This window comes from Diprion similis, chromosome 6, assembly GCF_021155765.1.
Source record: "Diprion similis isolate iyDipSimi1 chromosome 6, iyDipSimi1.1, whole genome shotgun sequence".
Classification (NCBI taxonomy): Eukaryota; Metazoa; Arthropoda; class Insecta; order Hymenoptera; family Diprionidae; genus Diprion; species Diprion similis.
The window spans coordinates 8,526,286-8,546,610 of NC_060110.1; the positions used below are offsets into that span (position 1 = coordinate 8,526,286).

General features: G+C 40.2%; 1 protein-coding gene across 2 annotated transcripts in view; it reads left to right on the plus strand.

The window, feature by feature from the left end:
• The window catches only part of LOC124407051 (optomotor-blind protein-like), a 78,557-nt gene that overhangs the window by 20,905 nt on the left and 37,327 nt on the right, over positions 1-20,325 (plus strand). For both annotated transcript variants that reach the window (XM_046882854.1, XM_046882855.1), the window contains 2 exons: positions 12,543-12,656; positions 15,432-15,594. In XM_046882854.1, the coding sequence (XP_046738810.1) occupies positions 12,543-12,656; positions 15,432-15,594 (277 nt within the window). The remainder of the gene's footprint in view (positions 1-12,542; positions 12,657-15,431; positions 15,595-20,325) is intronic.

The following is a 20,325-nucleotide window of genomic DNA, read 5'->3' on the forward strand; positions in this document are numbered from 1 at the left end:
AGTTAATGAAGTTTTTTTTTTTTTTTTTCTTTCATCTTGTCACGAGCGTTAGTTTGACGAATGAGAAAATTTTTTTACGGTATCTCACACTCACAGAGAAAACCTTTTCGCTTTTTTTTTTTTTTTTTTTTTTTTTTAAATTATTTTTAATCAATTTGTAGACGCATGTTGTAGAAAATTTTCTCTTGGAAAGACAATATTTTGTTTTAAATACCAAAATCAATAAAATAATTGTTTCGAAATCGCAAAAAAACAAAAAATGTTATTCAATAAAATAATACTTATAAATATACGAAATCTAAATTTTAATTTAATGTAATAATAACTTTTTCGCGGAATTATCAAATCTCTAGTAGATTCAACTGCTGACTCGATATATTTTGCAGTTAGTGAGATTTGTTCGTGTGGAACTCAATCACTATACCTGATTCAGATCGTATAAACTCAGATAAATCGTACGAGTTTTGTCTCTCAGCTTTCGTATGGAAATGTATATATTTTTTTTTTTTTTGCTTTACTTACCAAATATTTCCGAATTGATGGATTCTCTCTGCGGTGTATCCGGAGAAACTTGGATGTTTTGTGCATTCACCAATGTTTCCACAAACTTCGCAAGGTTATGTATCTGAGTCTGCAAATCACCGTATTTGTCGTCTTTCCTGTGCTTAGATCGATGATTTTTCCGCGATCGGGATCTTGATCGTTTCTTGTATGATCTCTTGCGTTCCATCTTATAATTAATCAAATTCTTGCACTAATTGTAAGATTTTTGAGCGACGATGTTTACGCTTCGGCACGACGAAACAATATCAGGCTAGCGGGCCTCGCATCGAAGGGAAGATGGCGGCAGGGCGCCAATTTTGAAACTACCTATGCGTCAAAATGTTGCGATGTTGTGATAACTAAATTATTCTTGGCCTAATACCATTGAATCAGCCTGTCATTTCACAATGGCATATTTCTTTGTTATCGTTTTATGTGGCACACAATCCATGTAGCCTAAATGACAATTAAATAATAATTTCTCAATCTTTATAAAATGATTTTACTGTCTGTTCTTTACAAACTTTTTCTTAGACATCATTAAAACATTTAGTTTTCTGCGCACTAGAAAATCAACCAAATTTTTCGGTTGTGTAAAAATAATGTTAGCTCGGTTGTATATTAAGCTTGAAATTTCGTGGTAGAACCAAATTGTAGTCATTACGACCGGTTCTTTTTTTTTCTCGAGCGTACAATTGTCGCACTCTCTAAGAAAAGAAGAATAAAAATAAAAATGAAAGTGAAAAAAAATTGGGAAACACTGTATATAAATTCCTCTCGAAAGAAGTTGTAACCCACAGATGTAGATTATATCCCAGGTGAAATATCGTTGAAAGTTGGCGTATGGAAAAACGAAGGACGGTCATTATATCACCTGGCTCTCGTCTCTTCTACCTGTATATAGGCATTATATGTATACTATCCTGTATATACCCTTCTCCCTGAGCCTCGGGACAGAAATTTCTACCGTAGCTGAACACATAAGCGCGAGATGTAAGGTATGGCACTCTCAGACAGAGGACGCAGACAGAGAGACGAGGCACGACGAGAAGACCGCAGCTCTGTCCTGCAGGAGAGGCAGCCTGCAGCCCGGCGTTTATAGTCCTTCGAGAAACAAATAATAATTTAGTGGGCGGCTCCCGCCTTCGAGAGACCTCGGCTACGGGGCCCTAAGGCCCGTCGACCCCCTTGAGCCCTCGCTTACCTCTCGGCTCTCCCTCCTATCCTCGTATAAATAACGAGTGGCGCCAGCCAAACTTAGGTAGGTACACCACTTATTATACATATAGCAGAAGCCCCGTCTATTCCGTTTCACAATCGGTAAAAATAAATATTAAGCAAACACCATTGTTTTTCTCTCTCTCTCCTCTAAGTACTTGACGGAACTTGACGACTTTACAGCTGCTTAACGTAACGAATTAATAATTTGACAGTATAATAATGTTTTACACTCGAGCGATGAATTCGGTGCAGAAATCAAGTTTTTTCAGACTGTCCAAATATGTCGTTGGAATTCTATCCGGTAACCCAATTGATGGTTTTTCTTCTATTTATTGTTTTACGATAAATTTCTTTGCGTCCACACACACACAAACACACACACACACACACACTCACTCACACACATATTACAGGCTGTGGACACGTAGCTACAGAGTGATGTTCTTGTTGGACAGCATCTCAGGTGTGAGAATATATCTCCTTCGAGTTTGCAGCTCGATATTATACACATCCAGACGTTATATCCAGGGTATGTAAGGTGCAGGAACGTAATTGCCATGTATATTATATACGCAGTCCACACACATATTGATAGGTACATAGGTACACACGCGTGTGCGAGAGTGTAACCTTAAATAGCGTAGCCTCCGGTTACCTGTAATTCCCACAAAGGTCAACAGCTACATTGAATCTTCTACCGTAATTATCCTATACCGACCTATCTTAGGCTGCACACACGCATATTGTTCTCTATATAAATGTGATGCGTATATAATCGTGGCTGTATGTCTGTGTGTGTGTGTGTGTGTGTGTTTGTTGTGTGCGTGGATCTATTACAATTTTTAGTTTGCGTGATGCTTTGTCCATTTCAAGTTTTACATTGGATTTGAAAGATTTGGAAATAAAAATTTTTGTATTTTTTGTTTTTGTTTTTTGTATACGATTTACATACGTACGTATTTTTGTTTTGTATATATATATATATATATATATATATATATATATATATATATATATATGTATACAGACACACACACATATATGTATCGTCTTCCTGACTTTTCCTTGTCCATATAGCCATTGGTCATCGCATCGCGTTTGACGGTGATCCGGAGTTTTTCTTTTCCTTTTCTCTTCTCTATCCTTTTCTCCGTCTTCTTTTCCCATATGAATTTACCATCTATTTTTTCCTCCATCTTTCTCTCGACCGCAAAAGTGCGGCCAATCGTGTAATTTCGGCTTACGCGAGCCCCCCACCCCCACCCCCCGCGCCGCCATCCTTACTCGACTTAAAACAAAGGTCGGTCGGTTTTTCGGGGACGAAAAGACAGAGAGACAATAAGACGAAAGGACAAGGGATACGCACTATGAAAAATGGATAGAAATGGTAAAAAAAAAAAAAAAAAGAAAAAAAAAAAGAGAGGGAGGGGTAAGAAAAAATAAAAACCATAAAGAAAGAATGGAAAAAGGACGAGCGGCGGACGCAACTTTGAAATTTCTGCGCCGACGTCTATGAGAGACGCGACGAGGCGACTCGACGCAATTCAAACGTGCGACGCAACGCAACGCGCCGCAGGGGTTCCCGAGAAGGAGGCTGCGGGCCCTGGACCCTTGGCTATCGGCGCATCCCTATCAGCGCGCTCATCTCCTTCCTCACGGCTCCTCGAGAGGCTGCTCCGGGACTCAAAGGCGAAACGAAACGCTCCTGCAACAGATATAAACCCAACCTTCTTAACTGCTTTACGAGGATCGTTTGTATACCGATTTGTTCGACATGGGAGAACCTCGAACTGTTGTATCCCCCTCGCAACTCTCCTCTACATACACCCAATGCAGTGTCTCTCTGGAGGTACTGGCCTTTTTCTTATCTCGCAATCAGCCGCTCCACCGGTTCACGTTTTTTTTTTTATTTTACATATTTTTACGTTGATCCGATTTTTCACACGCCATACACGCGTGATTCGCTCATTTTTGTCCTTGTTTTCAAACGGAAGAAACTACGATTTTTCAGGAAACATTTATCTTGGATTTATGAGTAAGTGTATGAGCAGAAGTTTCATGATACGTTTGATAATAAAGTTTGTAGATAGTTTTGTTATTTGGATACTTTACAATGCTGTTATGGCTCCAAAAGTGAGTATCGAAATTTTCAAACGATACTCGATAATTATTATCAAGAGAGATGAAAAGATGAATAAAAATTTACCGCAGGTCGAATAATTGTTTTCATAAATCAATGCATAAATTTACAAGCATCCTCTCGAATTAGTTAACAATTACGCATGCGTTGTATATTTTCTTTCTTCGCAGGCGGTGAACTAGTATTATAAATAATTAATAAAACAGTAAAAATTAAGCGTATAACGTATCGAGGTTTTCGTTGAATCGTCGATCGGCAAAATGCAACAGAGTCACGCGTGCGTACAACCGGAGCTATATAAGTGCAATAAATGCATGCTCGACTCGGTGAGAGAAGAAGGATGTAAACAAATCATTGCTCGGCGTTGCGCGATAAAATAAATTAACTCGAGGCTACCGGAGTTCTCGGATACATATATATATATATATATATATATATATATATATGTAAGTACACCATATCCTTTTCGCCTGTATATCAGTGCAGGAGGAACCTGCGAACAACTGCTTCGCGAGTGCTAACGACGGGCGATAAATTATCATTCCCTTCGATTTATACCCGCGGGTTGCTCTACACGAGTTCATACCCGCCGAACCAACTTCGATTCATGACTATTGCGCTTTGCCATGTAGGTATTATTCCATCCATGCGAGTCCTACGGATGTGGTGTGAAGCAAGCGCTGCATTCGACGAGAGAGCGGCTCTCTCAGAACTCCGGCAATTGTCCGTTCGCCTTTCCCACCGTTATATCAAGCTAAGCTCCTTTCAACCGACGTCATTCCGTTGATCAATTAACCAGGCTCACCTGTCGCCACCTCGTGACAACCTATACCTATACCTATACATATACGTATACATATACATATACATATACAGCCATCTCACTCGCTGCCTGCCTGCTTATTGCTTATTGCTTCTCCTGCCGTCGTCGACAAGCTCGGTCACCGCCTCTCGGAGAGACTGAGAGACTGACAAGAGAGAATATAATATTTAAGAGCTCGAAGGTTTGGTTTAATTGTGGGATGGGGTTTTAGCCCGATACTGGGATCAGGTTTGACGTAAACTAATTCTGAGGTCTCGATGTGAACACTTGTTTGAAACACTTTTACCACGCTACATCCGATATTAATTATGTAACAATACGTTCTTAACTCCGATAACAGAGAGTCTAGAGCCATTTTATTTCGCGAGTTAATTAATCAAATCTATGTTCGTTTCGATCTTGAAATGAAGTTTGGTTTGTCGAGAAAAAATAGAGTTATGGGGATTTACCTTGTGTAGTAAAAAGAGAAGTTTTTGCAAACGTTGCCTCTGCCTCGGCGCATTCATGTTTCACAAATATTTTATCTGCTGAAACATCTACGTATATAATTGTGTACATGTTATACCTATTCAGTTTTAAAAACTCTACAAATTTCAATTAGTATCATGTAATTTTAATAACTATAATGATGCAATACGCGGGGGGTTAATCACCGAGGTTAATACAGTCATTTATCGCAAACTAATCACATTTCCTGCATCTTCATCTTCGGATGAATTATTATTACAGAAAATATCTGCCGTTTGTCTGCATGCACGAGACACGATTACAAAGTCACGATCCTGACTCGTTTCACGTTTTTTCAACAGGTTCAATCTGCAGTAGCTCGTACAGCTTACGGCAAATGATGATTTCGTGCGAATTAATGAATCGAAAGGCAACAATTATCTCATCTCTTTCAGCAGACTCAGGTTATATTTTGTGTCTAGTGTAAAACGATCCTGCCAAAAAAAAAAAAAAAAGTCTCCATAATTACACGGGTTTAATCAGAATTGCTTTTATACCCTATCGTTAAGATTATAGTAAACCTGCAAACTTGCGGTGATAAAAATTAAATTTTATTACTTGGCAAAGTTTGTCATTCGTTTTCCCCTTTACCGAATCGTTATGCCGTAGAAATAACAGCTTCCACAATTCTTCGAACGATCGCGGAACAAACATTTTGACAGAAAGTCATACTTGAACCTGCAGCCGCGTGACACTTAAAAAAACCAAACCCCGACTACTGACCCCAGGATGACGCAACGTGATTCCCGGAACGGTTTTCGAACGTGGAACAACGTTTGAATGAACTTTGGGCAAAAGCGTAGTCCGAGAATCGTGAGGCATCCTACGGGTCGTTGGCTTAACTATCCTACCTACTAAAATCCAGAATCTCTTCGATTCTTGGGGAATTTCGAAGGTCTGGTATGTCTGGAGGAAAGGAACGCGGATAACGTGGGCCAGGATCGCGGGTTGAGGACCGGCCTGAACTCTGAACAACTCGGTTGAAGATCGTCTCTGAAAAGGCGATGCCTATCCCCGGAAGAGAGAAGAAGACGAGGTCGTAAACTAGAGGTATAAGTCACTCGGACGTTTCCACACGCGTACATGTACCAACAATATAATCTTCCTCTGTCCTTACAGACGTCGAACTCCAGTTTCTCTCACATATTTAGAAAAGTAATGGAGGAAAAGAACAATGTTCTGACATTTCTGACAGCTCCGGGTTGTATGATTCTCCCTGCTTATTTCACCTATTTTAGTACCGACCTGGTAAAGACCTTATCTAACCTTAGCCTCAAACGGTCGAGACAATATCCATCCATCAAGCTGCAGAAGCTCCGCATCACCGCGTTTCTTTTCCTCGTGCCCTGTGACATGGCGAAAAAACCTAATGGATCTTCTTCCCTTCTTCTTTTCCCCCTTTTTCGCGCTTCTAAGTCATATATTTTCGTACATCGTCGCATGTCGGATCGCCCAAGTTTTCCCGATATTCGTATCTACTGTTACAGTTCCGAGACGTGACCGATCGTTTTACCTACTACGAAGCGACAGCGTTGAGTTATATGAAGGAAAATTTTTTATTTTGGCTCCTTTCGGCATTTCACCGGGTTGTTTAACACGCGCCTTTACATCACCGGAGGCTAATTTAACCAGCCCAGGTGTACAGTTAGTACAGCACATGTAGATTTACAAGGACGTGTAGTTGAATATTGTAATGTTTTTTCTATTGGCTTACGTCGTTTTTATTGCACGATTTTAACGAAATTCATGAATCGGTTCGTCTGGTTATTGGGGTGTGGTTGTTTTAACTCGACAAGAGTGTTTTACGTTAATGATCTCTAAGCAATTAGTCTCGGCAAGCGTGAGTTGAATACAATGTCAATACATCTCGAGTAGTTAACCATTCATAAATAGTCAAGATCAGGTATATACATGGATATACGTGTGTGAATACGTAAACGCGCTTATATGCATTGACACGAGCGCACGCGGAGTAATTTCAAATTCATCCGACGTCCACACACGCACGGAGTCACTAGAATTCATCTGAAGCTACGTGAAATCATGTTAAATCACTCGATGCCATCATGTAAACTTGCACGTATACATGCAGCCGGCTTGTTTTAAATTCTTATGAAATCAGTCTCGGCAGTGGAAACACGATTTTAACCCCGAGAGATTTAGATTCAATTTTATGTCTACATTGTCTACGAAGGTGCCGTTAACCGCCATCCACCTCTTATAAGTCACGTGCGACGCTTCGTCCCGAGTCGTTTCAACTCATGGGATTTCACTTCCATACGTCTAATTGGATTTTATTGTGCGTATTAATACGTACAATAATTTGCCGATACAAAATTCCATTCCCTATCCATAAAAAGGTTCGTGACGTGAATTAGTCATTTTTTAAACACGTTTTCGTGACGCTCCGGGAGTAAAAAAAAAATGATAAGAGAAATAAAAAAGAAAAAAACGAAAACTGAGATACATCTGGATTTTTGATTAGTTAACGTATATATACATCTACGTGGTACTGCTGAGCTATGGTATTACCCATGTAATAAAGCGCGTTTACAGATACGCAGGTATTTGAAAAGAAGACGTTATATTTCTTGCCGTAGAATCCGGGAGCTTTCCTCTGGGATCACGTGACATGTTTTGCCTCTCACAGCGGGGATAATCCGGCTTACAGCTTTGAGGGCTGGCGTGAATGTGTGTTTTTCAGTTTTGAGTGCTGCTCCTCCCGATACACCCTGCGTGTCTACCGCTGCATCACATCGCATGGGCGCTAGTTTAGCTATTCCTCGATTCAAAGCACCCGCGACAAACACTAAGCAGATGCTTCCTCGTACGAGTTGCTCCACAAAGAACCGGGACGACTATTTTCTACTTTATAATATACCTACACCGATCTCCTTCCCTCAGCTTTCACTTACTACGCGACATTATACCTATACCACCCGTATCACGCAGGATGATACCTGTCAAATCCCACGGAAGTAAGACGAGGTCGTTTTTGTCGTTGATATTGTGTTTTTTTCTTTTTTTTTTTATTGCAAGCATTTAGTAAATCATTAGGTATAAAATAAAACATACTCATATATTTCGAAAAGTGAACTCTTTGAAAGTCATTCAGAAATTACACAAGAATGATTTTTTTTCCTTGACGTTTCGTTATGTTAACGTTACTAACTTCGGTCTCGTGCTAATCGTCTCTCGAATCATTTAATTACTGCGATACACACTATATAGACTAGCTTATTCTCTAGACATCGAATTTCAAATACCTATCGAACGCTCGGACGTTGGAATTATTATATCACAGGTATGCATTAAACTTATTTATTACACGGTTGTAATTGTCCATAGTTGTAAAACCGATTCCAAGACAATTCTCGGTGCATGTTTAGAAGCGGACAAAGAAAGCAGCGGGGGTTGGTAAACATACTTTGAGAAAACGGCGGGCAATTAGACACGCGTATAGTAAGGGTCACGCCCTGCAGCCGCTTCCTTACTTCTTTTCCTTTAATCCTATCACCTATTGTAATAGAATTAAATTCGGGTCTTGCTCTTCAGATCCGGCCTAGACAGGCATTTTTTAATTAATTGTACATTGACTCATTGAAAACTCACAATTGCTGCTCGTTTGATTTTCGTACATTTTGCCATTTTATTATGCACATCAAAATAAGGGGCACCTCGGTTAATAATCGACTAATTGAGATTTTAAATTCATCAAGATAGCGAAATAAAGTGCGAAAAATAGTTTATCAACTAAACTCTGTATGAACAGATAATTTTGACTATTTCTATGTCAGCTTTTGCACGGATGCAATTTTTCAATTTTCCTCTTTCTCATATACCTAGAGTGAAAAAAAAAAAAAAAAATATCTTCGAGCGAAATTTATAGTCGTTCCGGAATGACACGAGTACTTGAGAAATGACTGGAAAAAAAGCCTGAGTCAAATGAAAAACTAAAGAAAACATCAGTATTTATGGGAGAATCAAAGCTTTGCCAAAAAATCGGCAGATTACGACCACGAAGCGACTGTCAGACTGGAATAAACTAAACAGAAAGTGGCCCATTAGGATCTGGAGAATGAAGTAGCGTGGTCATGGTCGAGCCGAGGAGTCGAGTCCCATGCAGGTATGGGTGACCATAGGCAAGGAGGGCAGGGATCCCTCGGTTTACTGCTTCGTCTCCGGCGCCATTGTCCCACGCCCCCGGGCCAGACGACATGTTTATGACACCTAATTATGCTAATAGACTGCATCGGTATACCGATACCGATATTGAAGTTATTTGCATAAATTCGAACCGAGTTTCCGTGGAATAACGATTTTCGGATGGCGCGCGGTCAGTCTCCCCTCATCGCTTGTTCGTAAAGAGCGTTCCTTGGCATCGCCGTTACCGCAGACCAGTTTAACCCCTCTCGGATAATTATTCAAGGGAAAATACTGCATGGCCAGCTTCTAATGACGACCCCCACCCCTGTAGTACGACCTATGGCGTCTCATTGTACCGCATGCGTATTTATACCTGCCCTCTTCGAGCTATTATGAACTGCACATTGCAATTATGGAATTTAGAATCTTAGCTACTTACTGCGAAGACAGGAGAAATTTGAACCATTTTCTCTCGCAAGATATCGATTTTCAAATTATGTTATACAACCTTTGGAATGAAAATTTTGTGCAATACCTTGAACCCTTGATACTTTTATAGAATTATCAGGACAAAATTGAACAGCAGTTTTCTATTTCCAAAAAGTTTAATATGTTTTGTTGTTAATTCTGGCTGCTAACTTCAGCGTTATGATTTCTCTAAAAAATTGTGGTTTGCTTCGAGAAGTCCAAAGTTCAAGAGTTTTAAAAGAATTTTTGAGATTTACAAATTTACCGATACACAAAAGGAAAAAATCACATTAATCCTGGTGCAAAACCCGCAACTTGCACTGTTCAATTCGAGTCAAAGTATTCAAGTCGTGCAAAGTTCGTAGAAATTATTTCATTCCAGTTAAAATTCGTCTCAATTTGATTATTTTACGAGCCTACTTGTAGCCTGCAACGACCAAAAATTTACAAAAATATTTCATTTATTCTCATAAATTCTATTATTTTATCCAAGTCTTGAGTGTTAATTTATCTTGTCGATACAGAAGAAGTTTCTAAAAAAATTCATCATATTCATGCATATAGAGGATTTTGTTTCTTCACTTCGGCGAGACATTCTGCTTTTCTCATCATAATCGTAGTTAGAAAAGTGTCATTTCTTCGCGAACACGTTGACGCATTTCTTTGCCGCGATTCTGCACATCGAAGTGTCTACTTATGCATGCCATTGACGTGCGACGGTGATGCTCAGCTGCCTTATTAGGCTAGACCGCAGCAGCTCCCTCTCCATTATCCTCCCCCCCCCCCCTCCCCCCCTCTTCCCCCACCGCTACGGGGCTTCCGCATCTTGTTGGAGTGCGCGTGCGCGTCCGCTAATAAGCCGCTCGCTTCGCGCAGCTCTGCATTCAGCTGATTGTGAGAAACAGAATCGGTCTTGCGTGGTAATCGGCGCAGCCTCTGGCTTCCAGGGTGGCCTTAAATGCGCTCATGCACGTATCTGGATGCGCTATTCGCAATGCTCTGATAGGCTGGCTGGGAATTGAAATTCTACTGTATCTTTCTCAGGTATAGAGGTACGTCATACTTACGTTAAATGTATGCAACTCGCTGATTTACTCTTTGCGCGGATGCATGTGATGAATTTTGTAACGTGCGTTTGTTACGCAAGCGCAAAACCGTGATTCATGAGATTTTATCAATTTTTTTTTTCTAGTACTCTTCTATACGTTGAACTGAAAATTATTTTGCACAATTGTTGACTTCGTTTCGGTTGAGTGTAACAGAGTCGTCGATTAATTCAACGCAGATTCTCTGTCTCGTTTTAAAGACTACTCAAATATTATATGATTTTTTAAATATTTTTTGTACCTCTGTCAGACACAAGGATTTTAATATAGTTGCTGGAAATAAAACGTTTGTTGTTGTTGTTGAAAAAAATTATCGATTTGTGACAGAAGATGGTGTCGCTCATTGACAGTCGAAATTAGTGTCAACTTTATTGACCCATACAATAATCGCTTGGCCAATACTATTATCTTGTTATGTAGAGTCTACCGCTCGAATCAACTCGCCTGCGTTTCGTAGTTTCTTTTCTGCGCTACCTCCGTCAACAACTCGACTATTTTGTGGTTTTTATGACTACCACTGCTTAATAGTCGACTCTTATGCACTGGTGCTTATAAAAATTACAAAATAGTCTCGTTTTTGGCAGAAGGTTACACAGTAAATAGGATTTGTTGCATCTTGTGCGAAATTAGGGACTTGTTGACTCGTGTGCGTTTCGAAATCGTTATTCTATGCGTACTTGCTTCGAAAATCACTATTTTTCACCACCTCAGAGTGTATACTTATCATAATCATGGTTTCTACGAACAATTGTTATTAACTGATGGACAGAAAATTAAAAGGCATGTTTGTGTATAAAAATAACAATTCTTTAACAAACTGATCGTTAGTTGAGCTGCAGAGGATATCGCGAGTCTATTAAAACTCGTATAAACTGAATTAATGGCGTTCGAAATCTCACTGTACCTACACATGATTTGTTTATTATGATTTTATTTTATTATTGTGCATGTTGTAATTTTTGTCTCATGTATATTAGCAACGAGAACTGCAGTCTTTCCAGCTCGTAAAAATGTATTCGGATCTAGCAGCCGAATGGATGGCGTATACGAGGGGCGAGGATCAGAAACCGCTGGAAAAAATTTCACCATCGCTCATCGTCGCCCATCGTTAAAACATAATATTGTATTCATACCTTGATTCTTGTATCTTATATTTTCCTCCCTTTCTTCATGTTTAAATACAATTTTCAGCAGCTCCTCCCCTGGAATCAACGCCCGCCCTTATTGCACCCTCGCAATTAATTCCGATTTTAACCGGGTCTAATTCTGTACTCAACGAGCTGACGGACTATATAAAATACAAAACACATAGGATAAGCCCAGTTTTGGCTGTTAGTTGATTATTTACGCGAAGTATCCTTCGCTTTCTCGAGTAGAGATTGTCGTCCAGTATATATACATTATACATACCTAAGACAAAAGTTGGTGCTCGTGATTTCCTCTCGACGTGGGTACAGAATTTGACGAAGTAATTGGAGGCTCTTCCGATAATAATTAATCACCCTACAGCCTTGATTAATTTCCCGAGGATCAAACGAACACTCGAGGGTCTAATTCGAATGTAACTGTTGTATACTGGCGTGTCCAGGCAGATGTTCCCGCAAATGAAGTTCCGGGTGTCCGGCCTCGACGCCAAGGCGAAGTACATGCTCTTGCTGGACATCGTTGCTGCCGACGAATTCAGATACAAATTCCACAACAGGTATAAATTCCCAAAGTCAGGGATGTAACGGGATTCCAATTAAACCCCCTGCCTACCTACCTACCTACCTGACTGACTGACAGCCTGACTGACCGACTGACTGACTGACTGACTTACTGACTGACTGACTGACTGACTGCCGAGTTCGCCAAACGGAATTTTCGTCAAACGACAAGAGTTTTGGCGGGTTGCGGCAGATGGTGGATCCATCCCGTGGCTATCATTGTTTCGCGTGGTTTGCTGTTTCTTGTGAGGATGAAAGAAAAAACAATTGGCAAAACATGTTTAGTTGTATTCAGCATATTGTACATACAACATGATAATGATAATGACATGTATATATATACATATTATATATGTGTACACATGAAACATCGATGACCTTGCGGTGGACAGCCAAAAGCTAATGGAGTGTTGCTTTTGCGATTGCAAATTGTTCGCAGACGCATGTTCCCCGCGTATAAAGTGAGGATATCCGGATTAGACAGACAGGCTAGCTACATGCTTCTTATGGACATCGTGGCATCCGACGACTGCCGTTATAAGTTCCATAACAGGTGACTATCACGTCTATTTATTCACGGCGAAGAAAGTGGCGCGTCGGGTCCGAAATCATCATATCATCGACTTGTTTTTACATACTCGCGATAGTTCTCCGCGTTGCATGTGTGTCGAATAGTAGAGCGCATATGATATATCATATACATACATGTATATGTACATGTATATGTATATGTATATGTATATATATATATATATATATTCATGAAAAATATATTCATGAAACGGACTCGACGCCCTTCACGTACTTTGGACTCATACGGATACTTCGGTTAATTTTAATGTGCTTTTAAAAGAAAGACAAAAAAAAAAAAAAAAGGAAAATGATTATAGAAACCAATTCCAAAGAATCTTTCCTTCATCGAGCGAATATGCTTGTCCTCGGTTTATTGATCGTTTCTTCGTATGTACCTGACACAGCACATTGTTCATGATCGTTACTTCAGGTATACATATTATATATAAATATATATATACGTGTGGACCTTGCGCTGCGAACAATTCCCCATACTCGTCGTATACAAAATAAAAAACAAACAAAGAAATAATATTATTACTGTCATATTTTAGCACGATATAATTAATTCATAGACCACAGTTGTCAAACTGAACATGATGATCGTTTTACAGGAATCCGCGATCAGAATTTACTTATTTATCCGAAATTATCAAATATCAAGTGCGACGTACAGGATTAAAGTGTATGATAGAAATGAAAAAAAAAAAAAAAACAACCACCTACGATCGATGAACTTTAGTCTTTCTGCAAAGCATCAGTTGGTTAATCCGCCTCAGTTAGCAATATATGCGGTATATATTTGAGTCTTTTATTTATACATACGTATATATATATATATGCATATACATATACAAATGTATAGGTAAATTTGAAATTTTTTTATCAATTCTCGCAGAGTATATTTTCGACGTGTATGGGGATGGTGCATGCATTCGCATCCGGCTGCAGCAGAGATTTTTCACAACGGTTTCTAAGTATTATTATTTGCAAAAGTGATACGCAGATTGAATGTACTGTAATGAGAGTGCGTGTGATTTGAGTGGAAAAGAGTGGGAAAGACGGAGTTTGAAATTCCGCTGCGTCTTTCCCGCAGCATGGAGGTTATATGGTTTCTGTGCGGTGTGCATAGTTGGTACACGATGTTTTTCGTGCGAAAGCTCAAATTGTTAGTTATACCTACCATTTGTGATAGAATATCTTTACGCTGCCACCAAGTTGAGAATCTCGCTGCCTCTGTCGTCGACTTGATACGCAATGGCAATAAGAGAGAGAATCGAATAGCGACCGCAACGAATTACGGAGACAGACAATAAGAGATGCTGCAGCACATTCATGACGTGAACCGCAACAACGACGGGCAGCATCACGCTTTTCCTTCCCCACATTATACCTGCCTGCCTACTTGCTTCGGGGTCTTAACTTTTGCGGTTAGCTGTACGAGTTTAAACTCGACTTACGAGTTATCGCGGACTATACGACTCGTGACTCGCGGAATGGGTATAATGCCGAAATATCAAATCGCTTTGAAATTAGTTCTGCGGTCGATTAATAGGGTTCGAATGTCAAAAGGAGGGTTGGACTTTGTTTCGTAATTATGGGTACGCAAAGTGGCGGACACGTGCCGAACCACCGTCATTTCCGACAATTCATTCAATTCTCCTTATTGCAGGACAATGTATAAACCAGTCCAATTTCTCTTTGCATCGTGGATTATACAAGTATCGAACTGTGTGGCTAGAGCTTTTCGCATGACAAAACATACGTGTTCGATGAATGAAAGAGAAAAGCTGTGAGAGAGGAACTGAATACGTGCGGGTGAACGGAAATGATGAATCGAAGGATGGTGAATGAATAATAGCAGGTAACAGGGTGGCGATAAATCGGGAAACCGAACATAGTCGGAAAGTCATGGTGCTGATCCACGCGAAAAATTCAACTTTGTGATCAGTTATTATCTGCAAGCTTTGGCACAGAATTTCAAAAAGCCAAAGTTTGTGTCGAACAAAGTTTTTAGGGAAAAATATAATTCGAACCGATTTTCTGCGACCCTGTGATCTGAGCATGACGATGAAATCTCCCTTGGTTGTAAATCCTTCCGATTTTGCAACCCCAGATCCCATTTGACTCGCCAATTTTACCCGCAAGTTGTGATTTTCCTAACAAAGTAAATTCTGTTTTATTTCGTGATCGAGTAGCAGATGGATGGTCGCTGGTAAAGCGGATCCCGAGATGCCGAAGCACATGTACCTTCATCCGGACTCGCCGAGCAACGGTGAACAGTGGATGCAGAAGGTGGTGAGCTTTCACAAACTCAAACTGACGAACAACATCAGCGACAAGCACGGTTTTGTAAGTACTGTACGTAACGCAAACCAAACAATTTACTTACTTATTAGACATTAAGTGTAGTTTATAGCAATATTTTTATCACACCGTTCTTGCAATTTAACGTACACTGTAATTCCTAAGCAACACTAACAACAAATGCTTGACTCGAATAGGTGACGTTGTTTTCTAAAAAAAATTTCAGAATAAACATTCAAAAACGTGGAATAAAATTATAGTCTTTTTGATTTTTCAAGAAACTTACTCCACGTTGCGTTTTCGATAAAAGATTAAAGTGTAAACCAAGGGATTCTCAATGCGGCGAGTAACACGCAGAAAAAAAAACGCGGTTTTGAGCTTCACGCGAATGATGTAAAAAAAAAAGCAAAAAAAAAATTCCCTCAAAGACGGTTGGTTTTTACGCCTACAGTTTCTCTTCGTCGACGCGAGTCAAGAAGCGTAAGATCGATCCGCGGTGGAAAAATTCTACTCTATAAGGTAAAAGAGGGCTTGACGTTTGGGTTAATCTAGGATCAGGGAGCAGATTTTGTCGTCAAGTGGTTTCCTAGCTTTTCTTACCTGTACTATATATCTACGCATAGAGAGAAAGAAGAAGTGCACCCTTCCAGACCTAAACCAAAACTATCACCGCACTTGGATTCTGCAGGGCACGCTGCCCGACCTTAGAAGCCCAACCCGACATCGCGGCGTGCTGACCCGCCAGATCAGCGTGGAAATCTGTTGCTTTTTTTGTTGCGAATCCCCTTTGCGGTAGCGCTGAGGACTCACGTCGGCCTTCTTTGAGGCATAATTTGGGAATTTTTCGGGATTCTGAACCTCGGGCGGACGCTCTGTCAGCGAGCAGTCGATCGTGAAAGCCAGTCCTTCCAGCTCCAAGGCCCCCGTTTGAAGGCCCGCTCAATACCCAGCGTGGATATCCACCTTTCTTCGGGTCAAAATGGCTCTGTTACATCGGACAGAAGCCTTTAAGGGCTCCTTGGCCGCCCGATGGCTCTTCCCTCAATTCTCTTACATAAAGGATGTATACCGCCCCGTGTGTATACCGGCCGATCCAGTTTGTGCAAAAAGCCAGAAAACATCCTGAGAGGCCATGAAAACCCTTTTTGGCTAATAGGCGCGTTGCGGTTGCTATATATAAAACCGCTCGCTCCCTCCATCTTCACCTGCCGTCGAACGAGGGAAAGCCCGAAAATGATCGTGTGACGTGAAAATTTTCTACTTTTATTTCTCAAGCTGTGAAGAAGCTGGAATAAAAAACGTTTAATTATTACTCTACAAACCTAATGTTTTTCATATTAATTATAACGTACCGGGTAAAAAAGAAAAATTTGTTCTGAACACTGGAGATTTTTCTGGTAGACTGAGTCGTCGCAGTCGTCGATTCGTCGTTTATCGAGAGCTTGAGGTGACTGAGAAGATGAAATTAGTGTAAACAGATGTCAAGTCATGAGAAAGGGGGCAAAGAGAAAGCCACTTGACAGTAATTCTTCGTCCTCGGAAGTTCCTTTTGTCGGGGCAGGAAAATTGAGAAAGAAAAACAAGTAAAAGGAAAAAGGAAAGGAAAAGATTGAAAGGGCAAACAAAAATATAAAACAGGTCTATTAGAATCTTTGGCTTACGCGGCCGGCGGAGAGTGGTGTAAGCCGCAAAGTACACAAGAGACACAAACGGACGACCGGACAAACGGACGAGAACCTCTCAGGACAGTCAAACACGCGAGGCAGCTGCTGCTGTTCCTTATGGAGTTGGAATCGCTGCTAGGTGCGTCTTCCTCGACGTCTGCAGGCGCCACCGGGTTTGGTGGGAACCAGACACCCACAGTCGTCTACACCTTCGATAGAACTTCGTATTCATTTGGTTTGCCGAGATCAAACTATCGGGATTGTCAATTTGCAATGCCTCATTTGGTGGAAAAAAATCAAACTAATGCAACCAGCCTGGCAGCTGACCATCAACCGTGTTTTTTTCACGCGTGGATAGTAGAACAAGCATATTATTATTGAGTAATTTGAAAACCCAAGAATCACGATTTGCCTACAGTGAAATTAAAAAATTAGGTTATGTGGTGATAAAATGGCGCTGACAACCAGGCTCTGACGTCATGAGGACATTTTCAATACTGTCTTCGCGAAAACTGTATTGGCATTAATTACGATATGATCGTGCCACGGATTTAAATGAGTTTTTTGCTGAGAAAATCGATAAATTGTCATCGTGTAACGTTCAAAAATGAGGTAGAGAATTTTCGTATCGAAAGGGAAAACTCCGAGGATTGAAAAACGGAAGAGTTTTACCGTCTAAATATGAAGGCCCAAATTTTTGGCTCAGAAAATTTAAACTTCTCCTTAAAGACGAAAAAAAACGGTTCCAATGATATCCTGGAAGTCGTTACAAATCACAAACGAGAGATTGAATTAAGTCATCATCAAAGTTCCGACGATTTAATTATGACACGTTAAATTCCACATAATTTAGGTTAAAAATATTTTTCATCGTCGGTTACCTATTTCATATAAAATTTTCGTTTTAAGAGTTGAATAAACCTACTTGCATAGTGTCTTTATGATACACAAATTAACTTGAGGTTAAAAATCGATTAATCCGGCATTAAATTGAATACAAACGAGATATCTTCCCTGAATATATACATATATATATACTCTAAACGGATATTGAAAACGGATCAGTTAAGCGTGGCAAAAAAAAGCAAGAAAAAACACCCTTGCATTTGGTAACTCGCAAAAACCGCGCCTGCAGACCCTCATGTTTTTCCACGGCCATATTATTTGTAATAAATCGAAGAGCAATTCTTCTGCCGGAGCTTCATGGCCGGCGGCGCGCCGAGACGCCTGTCTGAAAAAGCTTCACCCATCCACCCACACAAGTAACACGGCGATCAAGAAGGCGGCTGTAACCGGGGCTCCGCAGCTTATTGTGGAATCGCGTGTCGAGGGCGCCTTGCGCACTGACCATCCTGGACTCCGGCGAGGCGCGCGGTAGCCATTTTGCTGTCCGCGACGAGTCCTGCGTCGTCCTTCTTGGAGGCCGAGTTCTAGGTATAGCACCTACGAGTAGGTACCCGTTTACCGGCCGCCCCGACGCCGCCGACTCATCGACGCGACGCCACAAGGTGCCTCAAAATCGCGAGAGATTTCCGTATCGAATTGCGATCCCACGCAATTATCGATCATCCGTCAGACTCGAGTACCTGTTATAAAATCTCGAACACTTGGAGGCCGTTTTTTTTTTCGCAAGTTTTGAAGAAGCAGACTACACGTATAATCTGGTTTTTATGCTTCTTGTGTGCATTTTCAACCATCTTTATTACGTATAATTATACCTTTATTGTTCAAAAATAAACTGTACGCAAGATCATAAACTTGATGGAATTCAGATTTTAGTAACGAGTTGTGTGATCGATTAGATTAGAAGTTGCGTTAATTAATGAGGAATTTTATGAGACTTGCCACGAATGGTTTTACGCTGACACAGAGTGAGACATTCTACCTTATCGCCTTGATAGGTAATAGTTTTATTCAATTACGTGTTCCAACACGGAGTACACATTTTTTCTTGACTGCTCATCTGGATCGTTTATTTCTCGTATAAAAGTTATTAAATTTGAGTATGTATTGAAAGTAATTGTTTACAATACGTGATATTTGCAGCTTAAGCAGCTTACGTAGTTTAATAAAATTGCTGCGACTTATTTTTTTAACAGTGCTTATTTCAAATCCTGGAACTTAAATCCGAGAACATCGTCGTATTTATACTCTCAGGAACCACAGCTGCTTACGTACATACTTCTGATTAAAAAAAGCACTTCCATTATACAGTTCAATCTGACGAGGTTTAGTTTATTACGTTCAAAATGATATACACCATACAGCAACCGTAAATCTTTGCCTGACTCAGTTATTCTTGGATGTTGTTCTACTGGTGAACAGTATTGCAATTTATAAACTTAACGATGACTATAATAAAAGCGATGATATGTTTTATAAAGCAGCCGATCACAAGGAAGAACTTGAGCTCGTAATTAAAAGTTTCTCCAAATATAAGGTACATGAGATCTAAAATAAGTAGATTAATTGGTCAAAACCACAAGCTGAATTAACTCGCCTTAGATTTTCGGCCGGTGTTACTTTGCCCGAAATTTCTTGCGGTGTATTACGGAGCGGGGTGGAAGTTCCGAATTTAAAAAGTTCCGAAAGCGCTTAATTTCTAATTATTTTGCAGCGAAACTTGAAGTAAAGAAATCAAACTTTTAGGAAACAACAAAGTTTCGAATGGCCGGAAACCCTCGTAGCTCAAACACCGGAAATGCAAAAATTCAAGGTACGATAGACCAAAATTCTGCAAAGTAAAGTTCTAACAGAGCAAAATTCTGCAAAGTAAAGTTTCGATACAGTAAAATTCCAAAAGTCAAAATATACTCACACAGCAAAGTTTTCACAATTTAACGAGTGGCTATAAGAAAATAAAAAAAATCGAAAATCCAAAACAAAGAAAGATCAAAGTACCAAAATTTCACCAAGCCAGAAATTCACAGAACTGAAAACCTTTGATCATTCGGAATTTCGATGTTTCAAAGTTTCATGTCTACTCTTCAAGTTCCACCTCAAAAAAATTCGGAATTTGACGCTGTCGGAACTTTAAAAATTCGGATTTCAACCCCGCCCTCGTATTACGAATGACGACGGTAACAGCAGGGCGAAAAGGGCGCGGCAAACGACGCGGTAC